At 52.3% G+C, this 16444-nt stretch overlaps 1 protein-coding gene across 1 annotated transcript; it reads right to left on the reverse strand.

Moving 5' to 3' along the window:
• Positions 1 to 7702: 7702 nt before the first annotated feature.
• On the reverse strand, positions 7703 to 16010 carry LOC104342329 (olfactory receptor 14A16-like). Its single transcript, XM_086481394.1, has 4 exons — positions 15957 to 16010; positions 13179 to 13214; positions 11055 to 11142; positions 7703 to 8685 (listed from the first exon to the last, which is right to left on the reverse strand). Exons 1-4 carry the CDS (start codon positions 16008 to 16010, stop codon positions 7703 to 7705), a joined length of 1161 nt encoding a protein of 386 aa, XP_086337520.1.
• Positions 16011 to 16444: the final 434 nt, after the last annotated feature.

Raw genomic sequence — 16444 nt, forward strand, 5'->3', positions numbered from 1 at the left:
TGGGCACGGGGCTGGAGAGCTGCAGCACGGCTCTGCTGGAGCTCTGGCTGCAGAGGAGCTGCTTCATGGCTTGGACCCCCAGAGCCCAGAGGGCAGAGGCTTTGGTGGGTGGGAGAGGAGGCAAGGGGGCTGGCTGAGAGGAAGGGCTCTGCACTGGTGGGGATGTCCAGGGGTTTTCTGAATTCTCCCTTCTACAACATTCCTGGTTTTAGTTTCCTCTCATTCCCAGATCATATCCCTGCTGCCTGGAGATTTTTCTTCTGGGAGGTGTTTCCTTGGCCCTTGTCTTTTCCCTGCCAGCACTCACAGGTCCCATCCCAACTGCTGTGCACTCATCCCAGCCCTACACACACCCGACTGCTTGTAGGGGACTTGTTAGGGATGTCTACCTGTTTGCAGGTAGAAAGGGGCAGGTCAGAACAACCCTGATGGGTCCAGCAAAGGTGATGCTCTTGCTGGGCCATGTCAGCCACGCCTGCCTTGCATGTGGGCTGGCTGGGCTGCTCCACACAGAGTGCAGTCCTAAATTCTTGTCCCACACGAGGCTGGGAGGACATCCCCTGCCCTGCCCTGCCCTGCCTTGCCCTGAGGGGGTGATCAGCAGCCGATTGCACAGGCAGGGCTGTTGGTCAAGCATGGTGCCCAGCCCGTGATGGGTTGGCTGTGGGGGCACATGGCCAAGGGTGGGGGACTGGTGCAGCCCAGCCTGGGGCTGTGGTGCCCAGCAGCGATACATTGCCCATCTCCATCTGGCACTGCTGCTTCAGAAAGACCAAGTCCTGGTGCTTCTGCTCTACTGCACGCTCCCGCTGCTGCAGATGAACCAGCCGCTCGCCGTTCATGCCCCTGCAAGAGTCCACATCCAGCTGCAGCGCCTGTATTGAGCCCAGCACCCATGTTGGCTCCAGCTGCTGCTGCTGTGTGTCCCGGCATGCTTGGGGCTCCCCTTGCTGTGGCCCTAGCACCGGCACTTGCCTTTGCCCCTCGAACATAGCACGAGCAACATCTGTCTGGCTTGCTGCTGTGGCCAGCTCGTCTTGCAGCTCCTGCCAGGCGCTGGGGCTGGACGACAGCGCTTGCAGTCCAGGTTTTGGTCAGCAGTGGAGCGTGTTGGTGACTGTTGGGTGCGGACCTCTTCCCCTGCCATGGTCTACTCAGCGGACTCATGACGGTTCATTTGCTGTGATCTCGAAGTGCAAAATTAAGGCAACAACACCAAAGGGGTTTGATACAATCAAACAGTGAAACTTTGTTGTTCGCCTGTAAAGCGGCGTGCGATAGGTAAAGAGGGTGAAAGGAAAGGGGAAATAAAGTGAAAAGAGGACAGAGATCGATAGCTACCACAATGGGTCCAAGGTGTCCCTATGGTCCCAGGCCCAGGTAGTGTCCCACCGATCCTAACGATCGTCGTGACCCTTGGTGGGGAAAGCTTCCAAAGTTTGGGTGCTGAAGAGCCATCGTTTACGCCCAGCAGCAGCCCTTGCTCCTCCTCTGTATCTCCGCCTTTTCTTGGCTCCATCGATGCTGATCAATTTTTCTTGATAACAGTTCTCAGGCTCATCTCTGGCACTGGAGAACAGCACAGCACTCGTGAGACAAAACAGAGCCCTCTTGCCTCTGCAAGGCTCCCTCCTTCGGCTGTTATCTGCCCCCACAAGGTTTCTAGAAGGGAGAAGCAGATACCAGCACTCTTATCCTCTTATCCTTTTGCTATTTCCTGCCAGATGAACAAGTTTCTCAGCTCTCGTCCTTGCTCTGTTCAGGGCACAATGACCTCATAAGCCTGGCATTCCGTTCCCAGGATCAGTAACTCCTTCTCAGGCAGGCCGTTGTAAACTCATGTCAAGATCTTAGCTTACATTTCGGGGTACTTTACTGTCCACATCCCTGATGACAAGGTTGAGACAATGCTGGTTTTGGATCAAATCTTACTCATGTTCAGAAAGTATTTTTTGTTATGCTCTCTACTCCAAAATGAAAAATATAAACTCAATTCATTTGCCTACAGATTTTCAAGGGTATTTTTCCTCAAAAAGGTGTTTTTTACTCATCGATTGTACTTGCCTAGATCACATAAATCAGTACAAACAAGCAAGTCTACCTGGTGGGACTTTCCATGGTAGGATGTTTCTCTTTTATCAGTCTGTCCCTGTTCTTCTTATTCAGCGGAACAGACATAAGTCAGTCACGTATTGCTAACAGACCACCTGGTCCAGCATACAAAACCACTGGCCCTGAGTCTTGTGAAAAACAGGACCGAGCTGGAAGAACAGGAGCGAGTTTGTGAAAAGAACTCTTGCTGATAGACCACCTGGTCTATCAGAGTAAACAACAGGCCCCATGTCTTGTGAAAAGCAAGTTCAGAATCTTGGGAAAAAGGAGGCCGAGAAACAGGGCCAAAATTGGGAAAGAAAAGGAAGGTAACATTCCATTGCTAAAAAGAGAGAAAAAGAAGGAAAAAGAGGCATTTTCAGTGCTTGCTGAACATGAAAAGGACTAGGTCAGAAGTCCATGTTTGCATTGTACACCTGAGACACAAGCATACACACTGTGTGCGGGTGGGGAGGTGAACCCAAGCGAGCACAAGGGCCATCAGCTGTTCCTGGGGGTGCCATGAAAGCCTGTGAGACCGACAGTGTCTTGAGGTCACTTCCCGTGGAGAGTAACATGCCCTGGGAAAGCACCAGAATGCAGCCCTGGGATGCGCTTCCTTGAACCACGGTCCCCGTGTCTGTTCCTCACGTCATGGGGCATCTCAGGCGAATGCAAAGCAGGGCGATACCCCCCAGGGCCGAAGGGCCTCCCAGCCTCTGGGAGTGGCAGCAGAAGGTCGGAGAGACACTGACTGCTGCAGCACACTGCCTCTGTGTGTGCAAGGGAAGGACTCGTGTCTCTGATCACCCGTGGGTGTATGAGCAATGCACAAGGCCAGAGGAGATGTGGGCACCTGACAGAGCTCTGACATTTCTGTGTGTGACTCCAGGAACAAGCCCCACCGTCCCAGTGACGTTCATCTCAGCTGCCTTGGACAGGATCCTTGCAAGTGCTCCTGTCTGCTACGTCCCCCTTGCCTGTGATTCTGGATTGTGCCCTCCCAAGTGCCAGAGCAGCAGAAAAGTTCTGGGGTCCTTGGAAAAGGCAGACATCCAATCCGTCTTCAAGAAGGGCAGGGATGAGGATTGCTAGAATTAAAGCCGGTCAGCCTACCTCAGTGCCTGGGAAGGGGATGGGGTCCGTGCTCCTGCAGCCATCTCCAGGCACCTGAAGGAGAAGAAAGGCACTGCTGAACCACAACGATTAGGGGAAACAAGGACACCTTGTGTACCTGGCCTTTCACACGACCTTTGACATCATCTCCCACAGTCTCCTTAGAGCCTACGGACGCTCTCTGGGCTGATGGAGCGGAAGGTACAGCGGGTGGGAAGTTGGCTGGATGATCAGGCCCAAATGTCACCAGTGGTACAAAGCTCTCCTAGAAGCCAGTTGTAACCGGAATCCCTCAGTGTTCAGCATTCGGGCCAACACTGTAGAATGTCCTTCCTTTCCCCCTGTATGATGGAGCTCCATGCAGGGAGAGGGCATGGACATGGATTGTCATGTGCCTTCTGCCTGAGTACCTGACAGGACAGCAGCAGGCATGTGGTTTGGCCGTGTTTCTCCAAGAAGCTGAAAGAGCAGGTTCAGAAGATGACGGTGAGGTTACTTCTGTCTGGTCAGGTGAAAGGCCACAAGAAGGAGGATGAGTTAGGCTGGCTGCTTGAAGGATGCTTTCTGAGGTTTTTGATCTTTCCTTGGAAGCAGGAAAAAGCAGGAGAAAGAAAAACTGCTACAAGGTGCAGCTTGGAAAGTGGAGACTGGGCATGAGGAAGAAGAAATGTGCAGAAGAGCTCAGAGAGTGGTCATCAGCAGTGCTGAGTCTACTTGGAGGCCTGTAACTAGTGGTGTTCCCAGGAGTCAGTGCCAGGTCAAATCTTATTCCCTGTGTTTATCAACCACTGGATGAAGGGACGGAGTGCACCCTCAGCCAGTTTGCTGACAATACAAACTGGGAGGAGTGACTGACACGCCAGAAGGCTGTGCTGCCATTCAGCGAGATCTAGACAGGCTGGAGAGGTGGGTGGGGAGGAACCTCATGAGGTTCAATGAGGGCAACTGTAAGGTCCTGCACCTGGGGAGGAATACCCTCTGCACCAGTAGAGACTGGGGATCGACTGCTGGAGAGCAGCTCTGCAGAGAAGGACCTGGGAATTGTGGTGGACAGCACATGAGCCAGCCATGTGCCCTTGTGGCCAAAAAGGCCAGTGGTATCCTGGGGTGTGTGAAGAAGTGTGTGGCCAGCAGGTGGAGGGAGGTTCTCCTCCCCCTCTTCTCTGCCCTGGCGAGGCTACATGTGGAGTACTGTGCTAAGTTCTGGGCCCCCCAGGTCAAGAGGGACAGGGAAATACCAGTGGAGGGCTACTATGGTGAGGGGACTGGAGAATCTCTCTTGGGAGTAGACCCGGGTCTGTTTAGCCTCCAGAAGACTGAGAGGAGATCTTATCAATGCTTAAAAATATCTACAGGGTGGCAGTTGAGAGGATGGGGCCAGCATTTTTTTGGTGGTGCCCAGTGGCAGGAGAAAGGGCAACAGTCATGTACTGGAGCACAGGGAGTTCCACCTCTCTATATGGAAAAACTCATTTACATTGAGGGTAACAGAACACTGGTAACAGGCTTCCCAGGGAGGTGTGGAGTCTCCTTCTCTGGAGATATTCAAAACCCACCTGGACACAGTCCTGTGTGATCTGCTCTAGGTGAACCTGCTTTAACAGAGGGGTTGGACTAGATGATCTCCAAAGGGCCCTTCCAACCCCCACCCTTCTGTGATTCTGTGGTTCTGTGAAAAGCTGGCACCCACCCATTGCAGCACTCCAGGCTATGTGACCTGTCCCACCACGCCTTGGCTGTGTTACTCCATCCATATCAACAAGCACAGGCTCTCTCCCAACTTGCCTGCACCCCTGGTCGAGGGCATTGGTGCACATGTGGGCTGTGGCACCTCAGCTGTGGCTCCCGGCCAAGCCCTGACTTGTCTTAGGGAAACCTGGTGCAGAGGGTCCAAGTCCTCATGTGTGCAAAGGCTTTGCTTCAGAGCACAGACACGGTCGAGTGGGCAGCAGATGGACAAAGAAAGCTGCACCTGGATGCCAAGGGAGGAGCAAATCCCGCTGTCCCCAAGGGCAAAGAGAAAGAGGGCTGGGAAGTGCAGCTCTGGCAAGACATGGGTTTGCTGTCAGTGGGGTCTCTGCTGCCCCTGAGGGCCTTTGGTGGAGGTGAAGGTGGTCTCCAGGAAAGAGAAGGTGCTGCTGCCAGGCCCACTGGGAAAAGTGTTTCTCTATTCCTTGACTGTATTATCATGGGGGTGAGGAAAGGTTGATGGAACTTAAAAAGAGAATTTTGAGAGTGCAGGCACATGAGTGGAGATCCGGGTGTGATGTGCCGTGTGTTCCTGCACTGGTCTGCAGCTGCTGGCTAGAGAAGGGCCAGACCTTGCCGCACTGCAGTGGTGGCAATCCGTCACTTGGGTTGTGAGAATTTGCACCTGACCCGTGCTGACCGAGGAGAGAGGCTGGGACACAAAGTACAGAGTTACCGAGGGTGAATGTTTATTAATGTGCTTGAGGTGTCTGAGCTAAATTGGGGTACCCCAAACGTGGTTTTACAGGGGGTCCTTCTACTGTTCATGGTAGAAGGCGGTTTAACTAATTGCTAATTAACACACACACCACCAATTACTAATCCTAGTAAAACTTCAAAAGCAGCTCTGCTTCTCCAGCGTCACCATCCGTCAGCATTCTCCTGCTTGTGTACGGATGCAGACGTGCCTGGAGTTGGTCTTGTGATAGTTATTTCTGTCTGATGGCAGACACTGGGAGGGTTTCACAGATGCATTAGAGAGGCTGGGATGCCAGCGTTGTCGTGGTTCTCCAGGGGTATCCTTTATCTTCATGAACAGCTCTAAGATTCCAAGAAACAAAGGCCTTCTTTCCATGGCAGGGCTGTTCTTCTGGTCCTTGTGATGAGCTGGTGTCCTTTAGTTTGCTTCCTCAAGCATGTTAAATCAGTATACACTGGGAACTACATAGAGTCATCTTAAGAAAGGTAATAGATTTTCTTACTGTAAGACTGATTTGCATAAGAGTTAAAGAAGGAAATGTTGATAGCCTTAGATGGGGAGATGCCTGTGGGTAGGTGGATTCTGCAATGAGCTGTTTTGATGGTCAAGGTCGGCTCCTCATGACCCGGAACTGTCCACCCTACATATAGGAATCCTCACCAAGGTGGGAGGAGGCAGCAATGGATGAGAAAGGAGATCCTGACTGAAGTTAGGCATAAAGATTAAGCACAGAGAAGGTGGAAGCTGGCTGCCTTCCAGCCTCAATAGTTCTGTGGTTCTGTGCTGCAGAGAGACATTTACTTGTGTGCTTGTCGGTGCATGAGGGAACAGGAAAAGGAGGAAATCCTGGGACCAGCTCCTACATAGACGGTCTAAGACGGGCTCCTGGAGGGACCCATACTGTGGTGAATCTACCTAGGTCTACGTCTTAAACTAACATTACCTAACATGCCTACAGCCCAACCCTTACTTCTCTTTCTCCACTGTCAATGGTTTACTTGCCTTAAGTCCTGAGATCCCTTCTAGGATGAGTGAAAAACTTCTTGAATTTTTATAAGGAGAAGTGGCATTGGGGGGGGGGAAAAATAACCCCAGAATTCAGGTCCAGCTGGGACATGAGTGGCTGAGCAGTGACGCAGGGGAGAATGGCCTGGGCACCACGAGGGACACCGTACAAGCCAGCGGTGAGCACTCACCATGAACAAGGCCAGCTGCACAGGGGGATGCATTAGGAGGAGCGTGGCCACCCAGACATCTTGAGTTTTCATCCCCCTCCAGTGAGCCCTGGGGTGCCCACACCTGGTCTCGTGCGTCCCTCTCTGGGAACTCCTGCCGTAGAGAGGTGGGAGGAACTGGAGAGTACCCAGAGGAGGTCTGCACGTGCCCTGGACTCTCAGCCCCAAACCCCTTCTTTGCAGCCCTCTTCCATCCCCACACATCCCCAGGAACACGTTATCCCTGCAGAACTGCCCAGCTCTCCCGGCACCTCCCCATTCCCCTCCTAGAGGATGGGTGACTTCAGTGTCTCCTGTGGGAGGTCCCTGGGTGCATCCCTCAATTACACTCACCACCTTACATGTCACCAGACACCCACTGGTGACTCCCAAGTTTGGTCCTATGTCTCTAAAATGCTGTGAACCCGGAGCTTTTTATTCCCAACACCATGGAGGAAGCGAAACTTGAGAGGTGCAGGTCCTCAGGCTGCTTTGGAGAAAGAGCCCAGCCTGAAAGCACTGCACTGGGAAAATCCCGTTTTATTAGCGAGCTGCTGCGAAAGAGGCGACTCTGAGCCAGTGTCAGACCCACTTTTATAAAGGCACCAGGTGACCCAAAGTAGCTCCAGGCCTCAGGAGAAGTGACAAGAATGCAACCATTTGTGTGATTAAACTTATAGCCATGAATGACAATAACAGCAATAATAATAATAACAATGACAATAAACAGAATCCCCGAAACAAAAATCAAACAACCAACAAAATCCAACACCAAATAACCAAACATAACCAAAAAAACCCCAAGGCAGTCTGGAACCAGATACTTTGTGAATCACTTGCAAACAGAGGTAGAAATTATTTCACTATTGGAAAACGTGCAAGGAATTAAATTCCTAACAGCATCCTTGAGCTCCTGGTTCCTCATGCTGTAGATGAGGGGGTTCACTGCTGGAGGAACCACCGAGTACAGAACTGCCATCACTAGATCAAGAGGTGGGGAAGAGGTAGAGGGGGGCTTCAGGTAGGCAAAGAAGCCAGTGCTGACTAACAGGGAGACCACGGCCAGGTGAGGGAGGCAGGTGGAAAAGGCTTTGTGGCGTCCCTGCTCCGAGGGGATCCTCAGCACGGCCCTGAAGATCTGCACGTAGGACACCACAATGAACACAAAACAACTGAAGCCTAAACAGACACCGACCACAAGTACCCCAGCCTCCCTGAGGTAGGTGTCTGAGCAGGAGAGCTTGAGGATCTGGGGGATTTCACAGAAGAACTGGTCCACAGCATTGCCTTGGCAGAGGGGCAGTGAAAATGTATTGGCCGTGTGCAGCACAGCATTGAGAAACCCACTGCCCCAGGCAGCTGCTGCCATGTGGACACAAGCTCTGCTGCCCAGGAGGGTCCCGTAGTGCAGGGGTTTGCAGATGGCAACGTAGCGGTCGTAGGCCATGACGGTGAGAAGACAAAACTCTGCTGTGATCAAGAAGACAAAGAGAAAAACCTGGGCAACACATCCCGAGTAGGAGATGGCCCTGGTGTTCCAGAGGGAATTGGCCATGGCTTTGGGGAGAGTGGTGGAGAGGGAGCCCAGATCAAGAACAGAGAGGTTGAGGAGGAAGAAGTACATGGGGGTGTGCAGGCGGTGGTCGCAGGCTACAGTAGTGATGATGAGTCCGTTGCCCAGGAGGGCAGCCAGGTAGATGCCCAGGAAGAGCCAGAAGTGCAAGAGCTGCAGATCCCGTGTGTCTGCAAAAGCCAAGAGAAGGAACTCTGCGATGGAGCTGGCATTGGACGTTATTTCACTGCAGGAATGGGAGACTGTTGAAAGAGGGGAAGACATTGACACGTCAGGATAGATTACTCTGAGCCTGTCTTATGCCATTTCTCACAGATACAATGGCTTTTTTTTGGCGGGGGGGAACTTCAGTCTGTTCTTGTTTGTGAGGTCAGGATTGGTGAGCAGGGGCTCTGTCCACGGGCTCCAGAGAAGTCAGACCTGTGCTATTGCACGTGTCAAAGAGCTTGTGCATTCAGTAGGTGTTTCTGGCAACGGGTGCCTTCAGTCGAGTGACAGGCATTTGCCTCAGTGACCATGTGAAAATTGTCCCTATTTATTGCAGTGCGCTGGAGTCAGCACCCAGACCAGCTGTGTCTGAGAGGGAAGAGCCCAGGGAGGGACCCAGCCCTTCCAACTCTGCTCTCCTGAACAGCAAAGTCTGGGTCGGAATCACTCACGGCCAACACAGAACCTTTCTCACAGCCATTTTCCATCTCCAGGCTCTCTCCAGACATGATACCAGCAGCGTGCCTGTCGAGGAGAATGGGGCTGTCACTAGGTTCCCATCCTCCCCTGCTGAAGTGCCCCCAACACGGGGGAAGGGCACTTCAACCCCTTTACCCCTGGGAGATGCTCAGGTGCCTGAAAAACTCTGCCCAGCATCTCCTGAAGGGAGAGTCAGCTTGTTTGTAATTTCCACACGCTGCATTGCCCACAGCCTCCCAGGGCCCGTGTCTCAAAGTGCATCTGAGATATCCCCACAACCCAGAGCTTCCATAAGCAAGAAAAAACAGCAGCAGAAAGAAGAAAAGAAAAACATGAAGCAATACCCTGATCCTTCTGCAAATGGGGAAAAGGAAAGAAAGACAGCTGGCACATGGGAAAGCCTTCTCCTTACACAGCAGAGCACAGCACCTCCACGTTGGTGACATCCCAGGCCGGTTGCTCTCAGTCCCTTTTCTCTGCAGAAGGAAGAGGTTTATGTGTCAGGAGAGATGCACTTTGGCTCTACTGCAGCTCTTGCTGCAGAAGAGACAGCATCTGCCCTGGACCCCCCTCAGCTTGAGGGCAGAGGGTCTGCTGGGGGGCAGAGGTGACCAGGGAGGCTTGCTCAGAAGCAGCTCTCTGTGTTGGGTCAGGAGCTTTCTGAATTCCCGCTGCCATGACATTTCTAGTTTTCTCTGCCCAGGTCTCTGCTGCCTGGAGCTGTCCCTGTCAGGAACTCTTTCTCTGTCCCCACATCTCCTCCCTGGCAGCACTCACACACCCCATCCCATGCTCTGTGTACGCAGCTCAGCCTTGCATACACCTCCTGGCAGCCAAGAACTGCCCAGGGGCACCTCCGTGGCACCAGGCTCTGATGGGAACATGAGTTCCTTGCTGATGAGGATGGAGAGTTGATGCTGGGAAGGCCTGTAATCCAAAGGTGGTTTGTTTTTGATACTCCCGGACTTAGAAAGCTCCAAGTGAAACACATCTGGAGTTTCAGTGCCTTCTCCCAAACGGAGAGAATAATTTCCATGTCCAAACCCTCCCTCCACCCCTGAGGTGATTAAGAGTAGAAGACTGAAAGCACAGGTTCCATCCCATTCAGGTAAACCCTGCCTTGATGTGTTTCTTGAGAAGCTTCGTCTGCCATTGTTCTGGGGGTGATCTGGAGCAGTGAGAAGTCCTGAGCAGCACAGCACCCTTTGAACAGCAGAAGATCCCTGCCCTGCCCTGCTAGGAATCTCCCTTCCACCCACAGCTTCTCCCCACAGCTCCATGAGGAGCTCACTGGGAAAGATGAGTGCTGATCCTGGCTGATGACAGAGTCCCTGCTCCAGGTCACAGCCCCCTGGGTGAGGACAACCTGTTTGGGAGGACAGCTCTGGGCACCGTAGGCTGCATGCCCAGGTCCATAGCCCACAGCCATGCCCAGGAGAAGGCAACTGTCATGCCCTGTCCCTCTCACACTGCACTAGGGAAGCCCTGCTCTGCAGCCCGTCTTCCTCTTCTACATCACAGACAGATCCCAGAGGTTGTACACATCCAGGAGATCCTGCAAGGAGCCACCATCACATTGCCCTGCACCCAGAGACTTACTGTGTCAGAGGCTGGGAAGAGTTCTCCTCCAGTGAGCTCTCAGCCATCCTCCCACTTTCTCCTGCCTTTTACCTCCCTCTGCCCCGCTCCTTTCTCCTTGGTGCCCACAGGCAGCCCCCTCAGCCCTGCTGCGCTTGGCAGAGCAGCTGCTGCTGGGCAGAGCTGTCTCCCTGCAGCTCTGCCTGCTTGCTAGGAGCTCTCTCTGTCCCAGGAGACCAGCCCAGATCAGCCGCAGAGCAACAGCCCAAGAACTTTTTTATGATCCCTCTGGTGGTTTTGATGCAACATCCGTGAAACCCAGACACAGAGGGGAAGTTGAGGAAACCTCTTGAGGATTCAAAGTCAGAAGCAAACTCTGAAGTTTCTTGAAGCACTAATGGGTTCCACTGAGGGACATTATCTACAAAGCCTCCCTGGGGGGTGGTTAAGGGACAAAACAGGATTCAGTGAGGACAGGTAGGCAAAGGCAAGGTGAAGGTGGCTCTGATGCTGAGTAACCCTTGGTGTGCTTTGTCCAGCTAAAAGACCAAGCCCTGACTCCCCAGCCCCTGCAAGGCAGACCCTGCCCCTCACCCATTCCTCAGGGTTTTTCCTGGGGCAGGGTGATGTGGGGATGTGCAGTGCCAAGGGCAGGGCCAAGGTCCTCTGCTTCTGGGTTTGTCCTGGGTGGGCTGAGGAGGCTCTGAGGTGCTGGTGCCATAAGGCTGAGGTGTCTTCTGGTAGGCCTTGGGGGCTGAGACAACAGCGATAGCCAAGGGCAGAAAGACCTCAGCTCTCTTGGGGGCTTTTTGTCTTGCCAGAGCCCTTGACCATCTCCACCACAGGATGTCCTACAGTGTCCCACACCTGCGCTTGCCATTGCACCGTGCAGATCAGACTGTGCCCAGGAGAGGCCTGAGCAATGCCTGAGGGACATGTTCTCCCTTCCCAGAGGCTGGAGGTCAGGACCTGTAGCCTTCATGGAACACCCCCAGGTTTCCTCAGCATCAGAACCACCTTCACCTTGCCTTTGCCTGCCTGGGATGAAGGGAGCTCCTGGCAAGAGGGCAGTGCTGCCAAGAGCTCTGCAGTGTCGCTCTCCTCCCAGAATCACAGAACCAAGGAGGCTGGAAGGCAGCCAGCCGCCACCTTTTCTGGGCTTCCCCTTCATGCTTGGTTTTAGCCAGGAGCTCCTTTCTCAGCCATGCCAGCCTCCTGCCACCTTTATGTGACCTCTAGCATGTCATGACGGAGCATTCTGGATCGAGAAGAGGAGATTCTTGTCATCAAACAGCTCTCTGCACCCATCTTCTCTGCAGCATTGTAGCCCATGAATTCTTCTAAGAAGTTCTCTCAGCAGGCCAAAGTCTGCTGTCCTGAGGTCCTGCTCTTTGCTTTCTTCCTTTTTCTCAGGATGGTCCACTCTACCTTCTCACCCCGGACTTTTCCATTCCTCACCAGCTCTTCTTTGTTTGTAAATGTTGTGGGTTTACCACAGCAAGAAATTAGCACTGTCCTGCCGCTTGCTCTCCTCCTTTTCCCAACATCAGTGGGACAAGGGATGAGGAAAGAAAGAGTAAAATCAAGAAATCTTGGGGGTTAAGATGGTCACTTGGGGTCATTGGCCAGATTATTTCTCCCCCCAACCTCTTGCACCCTCACCCCGCTATTCACTGCTGGGGCACAGTCAGAAACAGAGAAGGCCTTAACACTTTTCAAACACTTTTCAGAAACTGATAGGTCATTAGTGTGTTTTCAGCATTGTTTTGGTCAACAAAACTGAGACATAGCGCCACGGGAGCTTACATGAAGAGAAGTAAGTTCAGCCCAGCCAGACCCAGTCCAGTTTCCACCTGTTATTCCATCCCTTTTGTGTCATAGTCCGGTCCCACATTATCCAAAAGACCCTCATATACAACCACCCCCTACCAATCACGCTGTTTACAGACAGCTATCATTGCTCTAACTATGGGCCACTCCTCTTAAATGTCCATGAAATTGTCCGTGAAGTGTCCACTGAGTTCATGTCATCCATAACTTCAGTTCTCTTAGGTATAGGGATTATGCAGGTTGGGAAAAGTGTGTTGTGTGGAGTTACTGGTCACGACAACTTGCTCAGGTTGGATCAAGTTAACTGGCTGGACAGCCGAGAACAGGGTAGTGGTGAACGTAGTTCCATCCAGATGGTGACACAAGCAGTGTCCCCCAGGGCTCAGTATTGGGGCCGGTCTTGTTCCACATCTTTATTGATGATCTGGATGAGGGGACTGAGTGCTCCCTGTGTGAGTTTGCAGATAGCATTAAGTTGGGTGGGTGTATTGAACTGCTTGGGTGTAGGAAGGACCTGCAGAGGGTTCTGGACAGACTGGATTGACAAGCTGAGGCCAATGCTATGATGTTTGAACACGGCCATGTGCTGGGTCCTCAATTTGGGTTACAACAAACTTCGGAGGAGATATTCAAAACCCACCTGGACGCAGTCCAGTGTGACTTGCTGTGGGTGAACCTGTTTTAACAGGGGGGTTGGACTAGACGATCTCCAGAGGTCACTTCCAACCCTCACCTTTCTGTGATTCTGTGATTCTGTGACCTTGAGGAGAGGAGCCCGGGCATGATGAGGGAAGCCGCAGTAGCCACTGGCACATGCTGACCATGAATAAGGCCTGCTGCACACAGGGCTGTATTAGGGGGAGAGTGGCCACCCAGACAGGAGTTATCATGGCCCTTGACTGAGCACTGGTGTGGCCACATCTGGATTAGTGAGTCTGCATGTGGGGCACTCTGTTCTGGAGGAAAGGGAAGGAACTGGAGAAGCTCCAGACAGGAATTGCAGTATGGAGCTAGGGGCCTGTGTGGAGGGCTGAGGGACCTGAGCTTCTTTAGGCTGATGAAGTGCAGTCCCAGGACTCTATAATAACTGCTTGAGGGTTTCTTCCAGAGATGATGGAGCTTTTCTCCTGTAGTGGGAAGAGAAGGAAACCTCCACAAAGTGCCGTTTGGAAGGTTCAGACTGCATGTGAGGAAAAAGAAATCTCCCTCCAAGGGTAGCCTTGTGGTTGAAGTGATGCTCCATAGGGACTCTGGATTCAGCCCATGGCTTTGTGTTTCAAGGAACAGGCGGTGAGGGAGGAGAGACATCAGTAAAGGTCTAGAAATGCTGAGGGCAGAGCTGTGTGGGAAAGCAAGATGGGTGTGTGCAGCCGGCAAGGGAAGAGGGGCAGGCGTGGCAGAGTGCAGGACAGCCTGCAGCAGAGATGGCCGAGGGCTCTGGCAAGGCTCAAAGGCCCAACAGGAGCAAGGCCTTGGGCCCCTTGGCTATGGCAGTGGCCTCTGCCACCAAGGCCTCCCAGGCAGAACTTTCCGTTTCTCCTTGCCCGTTGCTTGGGGAAGGCGGGAGGGCTTGTCCAGTTTCCCTGCCTTTGGCACTGCTCCCCCTCACACCCCACTGCCCCCGGGAAGAGCCCTGAGCCCCCCGCGAGGGGCAGGATCTGCCTGCCCAGGGCCTGAGGCTCAGGCTTTGGACTTTCTGCTGGGTGAAACAAAGCCAGGGTTTTCTCAGCACTCCAGCCCCCTGCACAGGGCCTTTGCCTGCCTGCAAGCACAGCCTCCAGTTCTCTGCTCTAAGGAGTCCCTGGGGAGGCTGTGTCAGCAGTGGCCCTCAGTGGGGCCAATCAGTCCTTCAAGGGACTTTGGGGTTTGCTTCTGACTTTGACGACTTGAGCAGTTTGCTCAGTTTCCTCTCAGTAGCTGAGATTCCTTTACTTAAGGCCAAATACCCTATGGAGCTCATTAAAAGACAGAAAGCTCTAAGGAGCTATTTCTCTTACTTTCATTTTCTTCAAGTCTTTGAGATTTCTACAGCTAATTGTAGTTCTTTCAGAATGTAGTTACAGAGGAAAATTGAATAGTGCACCTTATTGAAATTAATTTAAAAGTGTATTTTTAATCAATTGTCAGTTTAGAGAAGACGTGATAGTAGGATTCTGTAATTGATATAGATGCAGAATGTCTCCTCAGCAGGTCTGGACAGCTAGGAACAGCAGTCCCTTGAGGTCTGACACTGTACGGACAGCTTTGCTGCTCACTTCCTCTACCTCCTCATTGCTGTGTTTGTTCAATGGGGATTTACATCCTGTCTTACCTCAGACTTCTCCACTCAAGCCTGCAGACAAATGTCACATCTCCATTGCACCAGCTCCCACCTGCTTTCCTTAGAGAACTGCCTGCACACAGGCACAGAAGGACTTCTCCCATGTGCCAACAAAGAAAAGGAAAGCAGGACCAAGTCTCATCAACAATAAAACACACTCCTCAACTGTGTGCTAAGTACAAGGTGTCTCTAATGAGGTGCCTTTGACAAGGGATAATCCTATAAGAAATGTGTTAGATCGATAGAAAGGTAGGTATAAACATAATGAAAGAGTTGGCAAGAGAAAAGTAGACTACTGAAATGCTTTTAGTCCCTGAAGCTCAAAGCAGCTTCATAGGTGAGATATGTCTGAATGAACAAGCAGTAAAGGAAGGAGAAAGCTGGAGAATAATTGAAAAGGCATTTTCCTGGGCAGTTGGCATCCGAAAAGGTGACTTTAGAAATGGTCATATTATCAGGACAGGTGAAAATACAAGAAAAGGCAGAGAAATCAAATACAGCGTGTGACAGGCAGAGTAGTGGTAATGCAGTTCCAGGGGAAGATCAGCATTGCTTTGGCAAAGACCCAGCTGGCCCCTGGCCTCACACCTCCTCACCCACCATGGCCACCACCAGCACCAGCACAAGCCAGCTGCCTGCTCCTGCTGGGACTGACACAAAGCCTCCAGTGACATCCCCAGCAGCGGCACAAGCCTGCTGCACACTCCTGCCCTAGCAGCTCCTGAGCCATCAGGGACAGCAGGAGGAGCTGCACAAGGCTGGGGCTGCTCTTGACCTGTCCCCTGTGCAGCCACCTATGACGCCACCCAGCACGACCCATTTAGCTTAGTATCCCGTTTTAATGTGAAGCAAGAACAGCGTGGGTAGCACTGACCCAAATATTCTGAATTTTCCTTCCACAAAGAAACCTCAGAGCACTCCGGAGAGTCTGGCGGCTCTCAGCGACCCATGCAGTACTTTAGCCCTCCGGCAGCCTGTTCTGGGCAATAAAAGCCTTCATGTCTGAGCTGCGAGTGTAGTTCACTCACACGCACCTCACTCAAAAAACCAGAGGTGAGGAATGCTCCACTTGCACTTTTGACACTGACACTTCCTTACGGAGCCGGTTACCACGTCTGCCCCAGCCAACCGCAGCTTCTTCCGAGCAGTCATGGGGATGAGTTTTCCCCCAGAGAAGTTCTTCAGGCAGCTCAAGGGATGTTTTACTTCATTGCTGTGTGTCACATGTCAGTGATTCACTCCAAAGGTTACGAGCTGACCCCTGTTACACGCCCCACAAACGCAGACACTCCACAAGAAGCGGACACCTGACTAGGATGAAAGATCCCACAGTGAGGAATGATTAAGGCCCTGCCTGTAACCTCCTCTATTACTCCTGAATTCGATGCCTTCTGGATGAAAGAACTAAAGTTAAAAACGCGCTCTACTGCCAATCGGAACACTCACAGATTTTCAACATAATATAAAGCATTACAAAAGAAAGCTGACAAATGCTTCATGCAATTGGGATTTGAGAAGGAATTTGACACTGACCAAGGCAGAGCTTTCCTTGATTATTTCTGATTCCTAAGATCCATTTCTTCCCA

The sequence above is a fragment of the Leptosomus discolor genome, unplaced genomic scaffold (genome assembly GCF_034619465.1).
Source record: "Leptosomus discolor isolate bLepDis1 unplaced genomic scaffold, bLepDis1.hap2 HAP2_SCAFFOLD_41, whole genome shotgun sequence".
Lineage (NCBI taxonomy): Eukaryota > Metazoa > Chordata > Aves > Leptosomiformes > Leptosomidae > Leptosomus > Leptosomus discolor.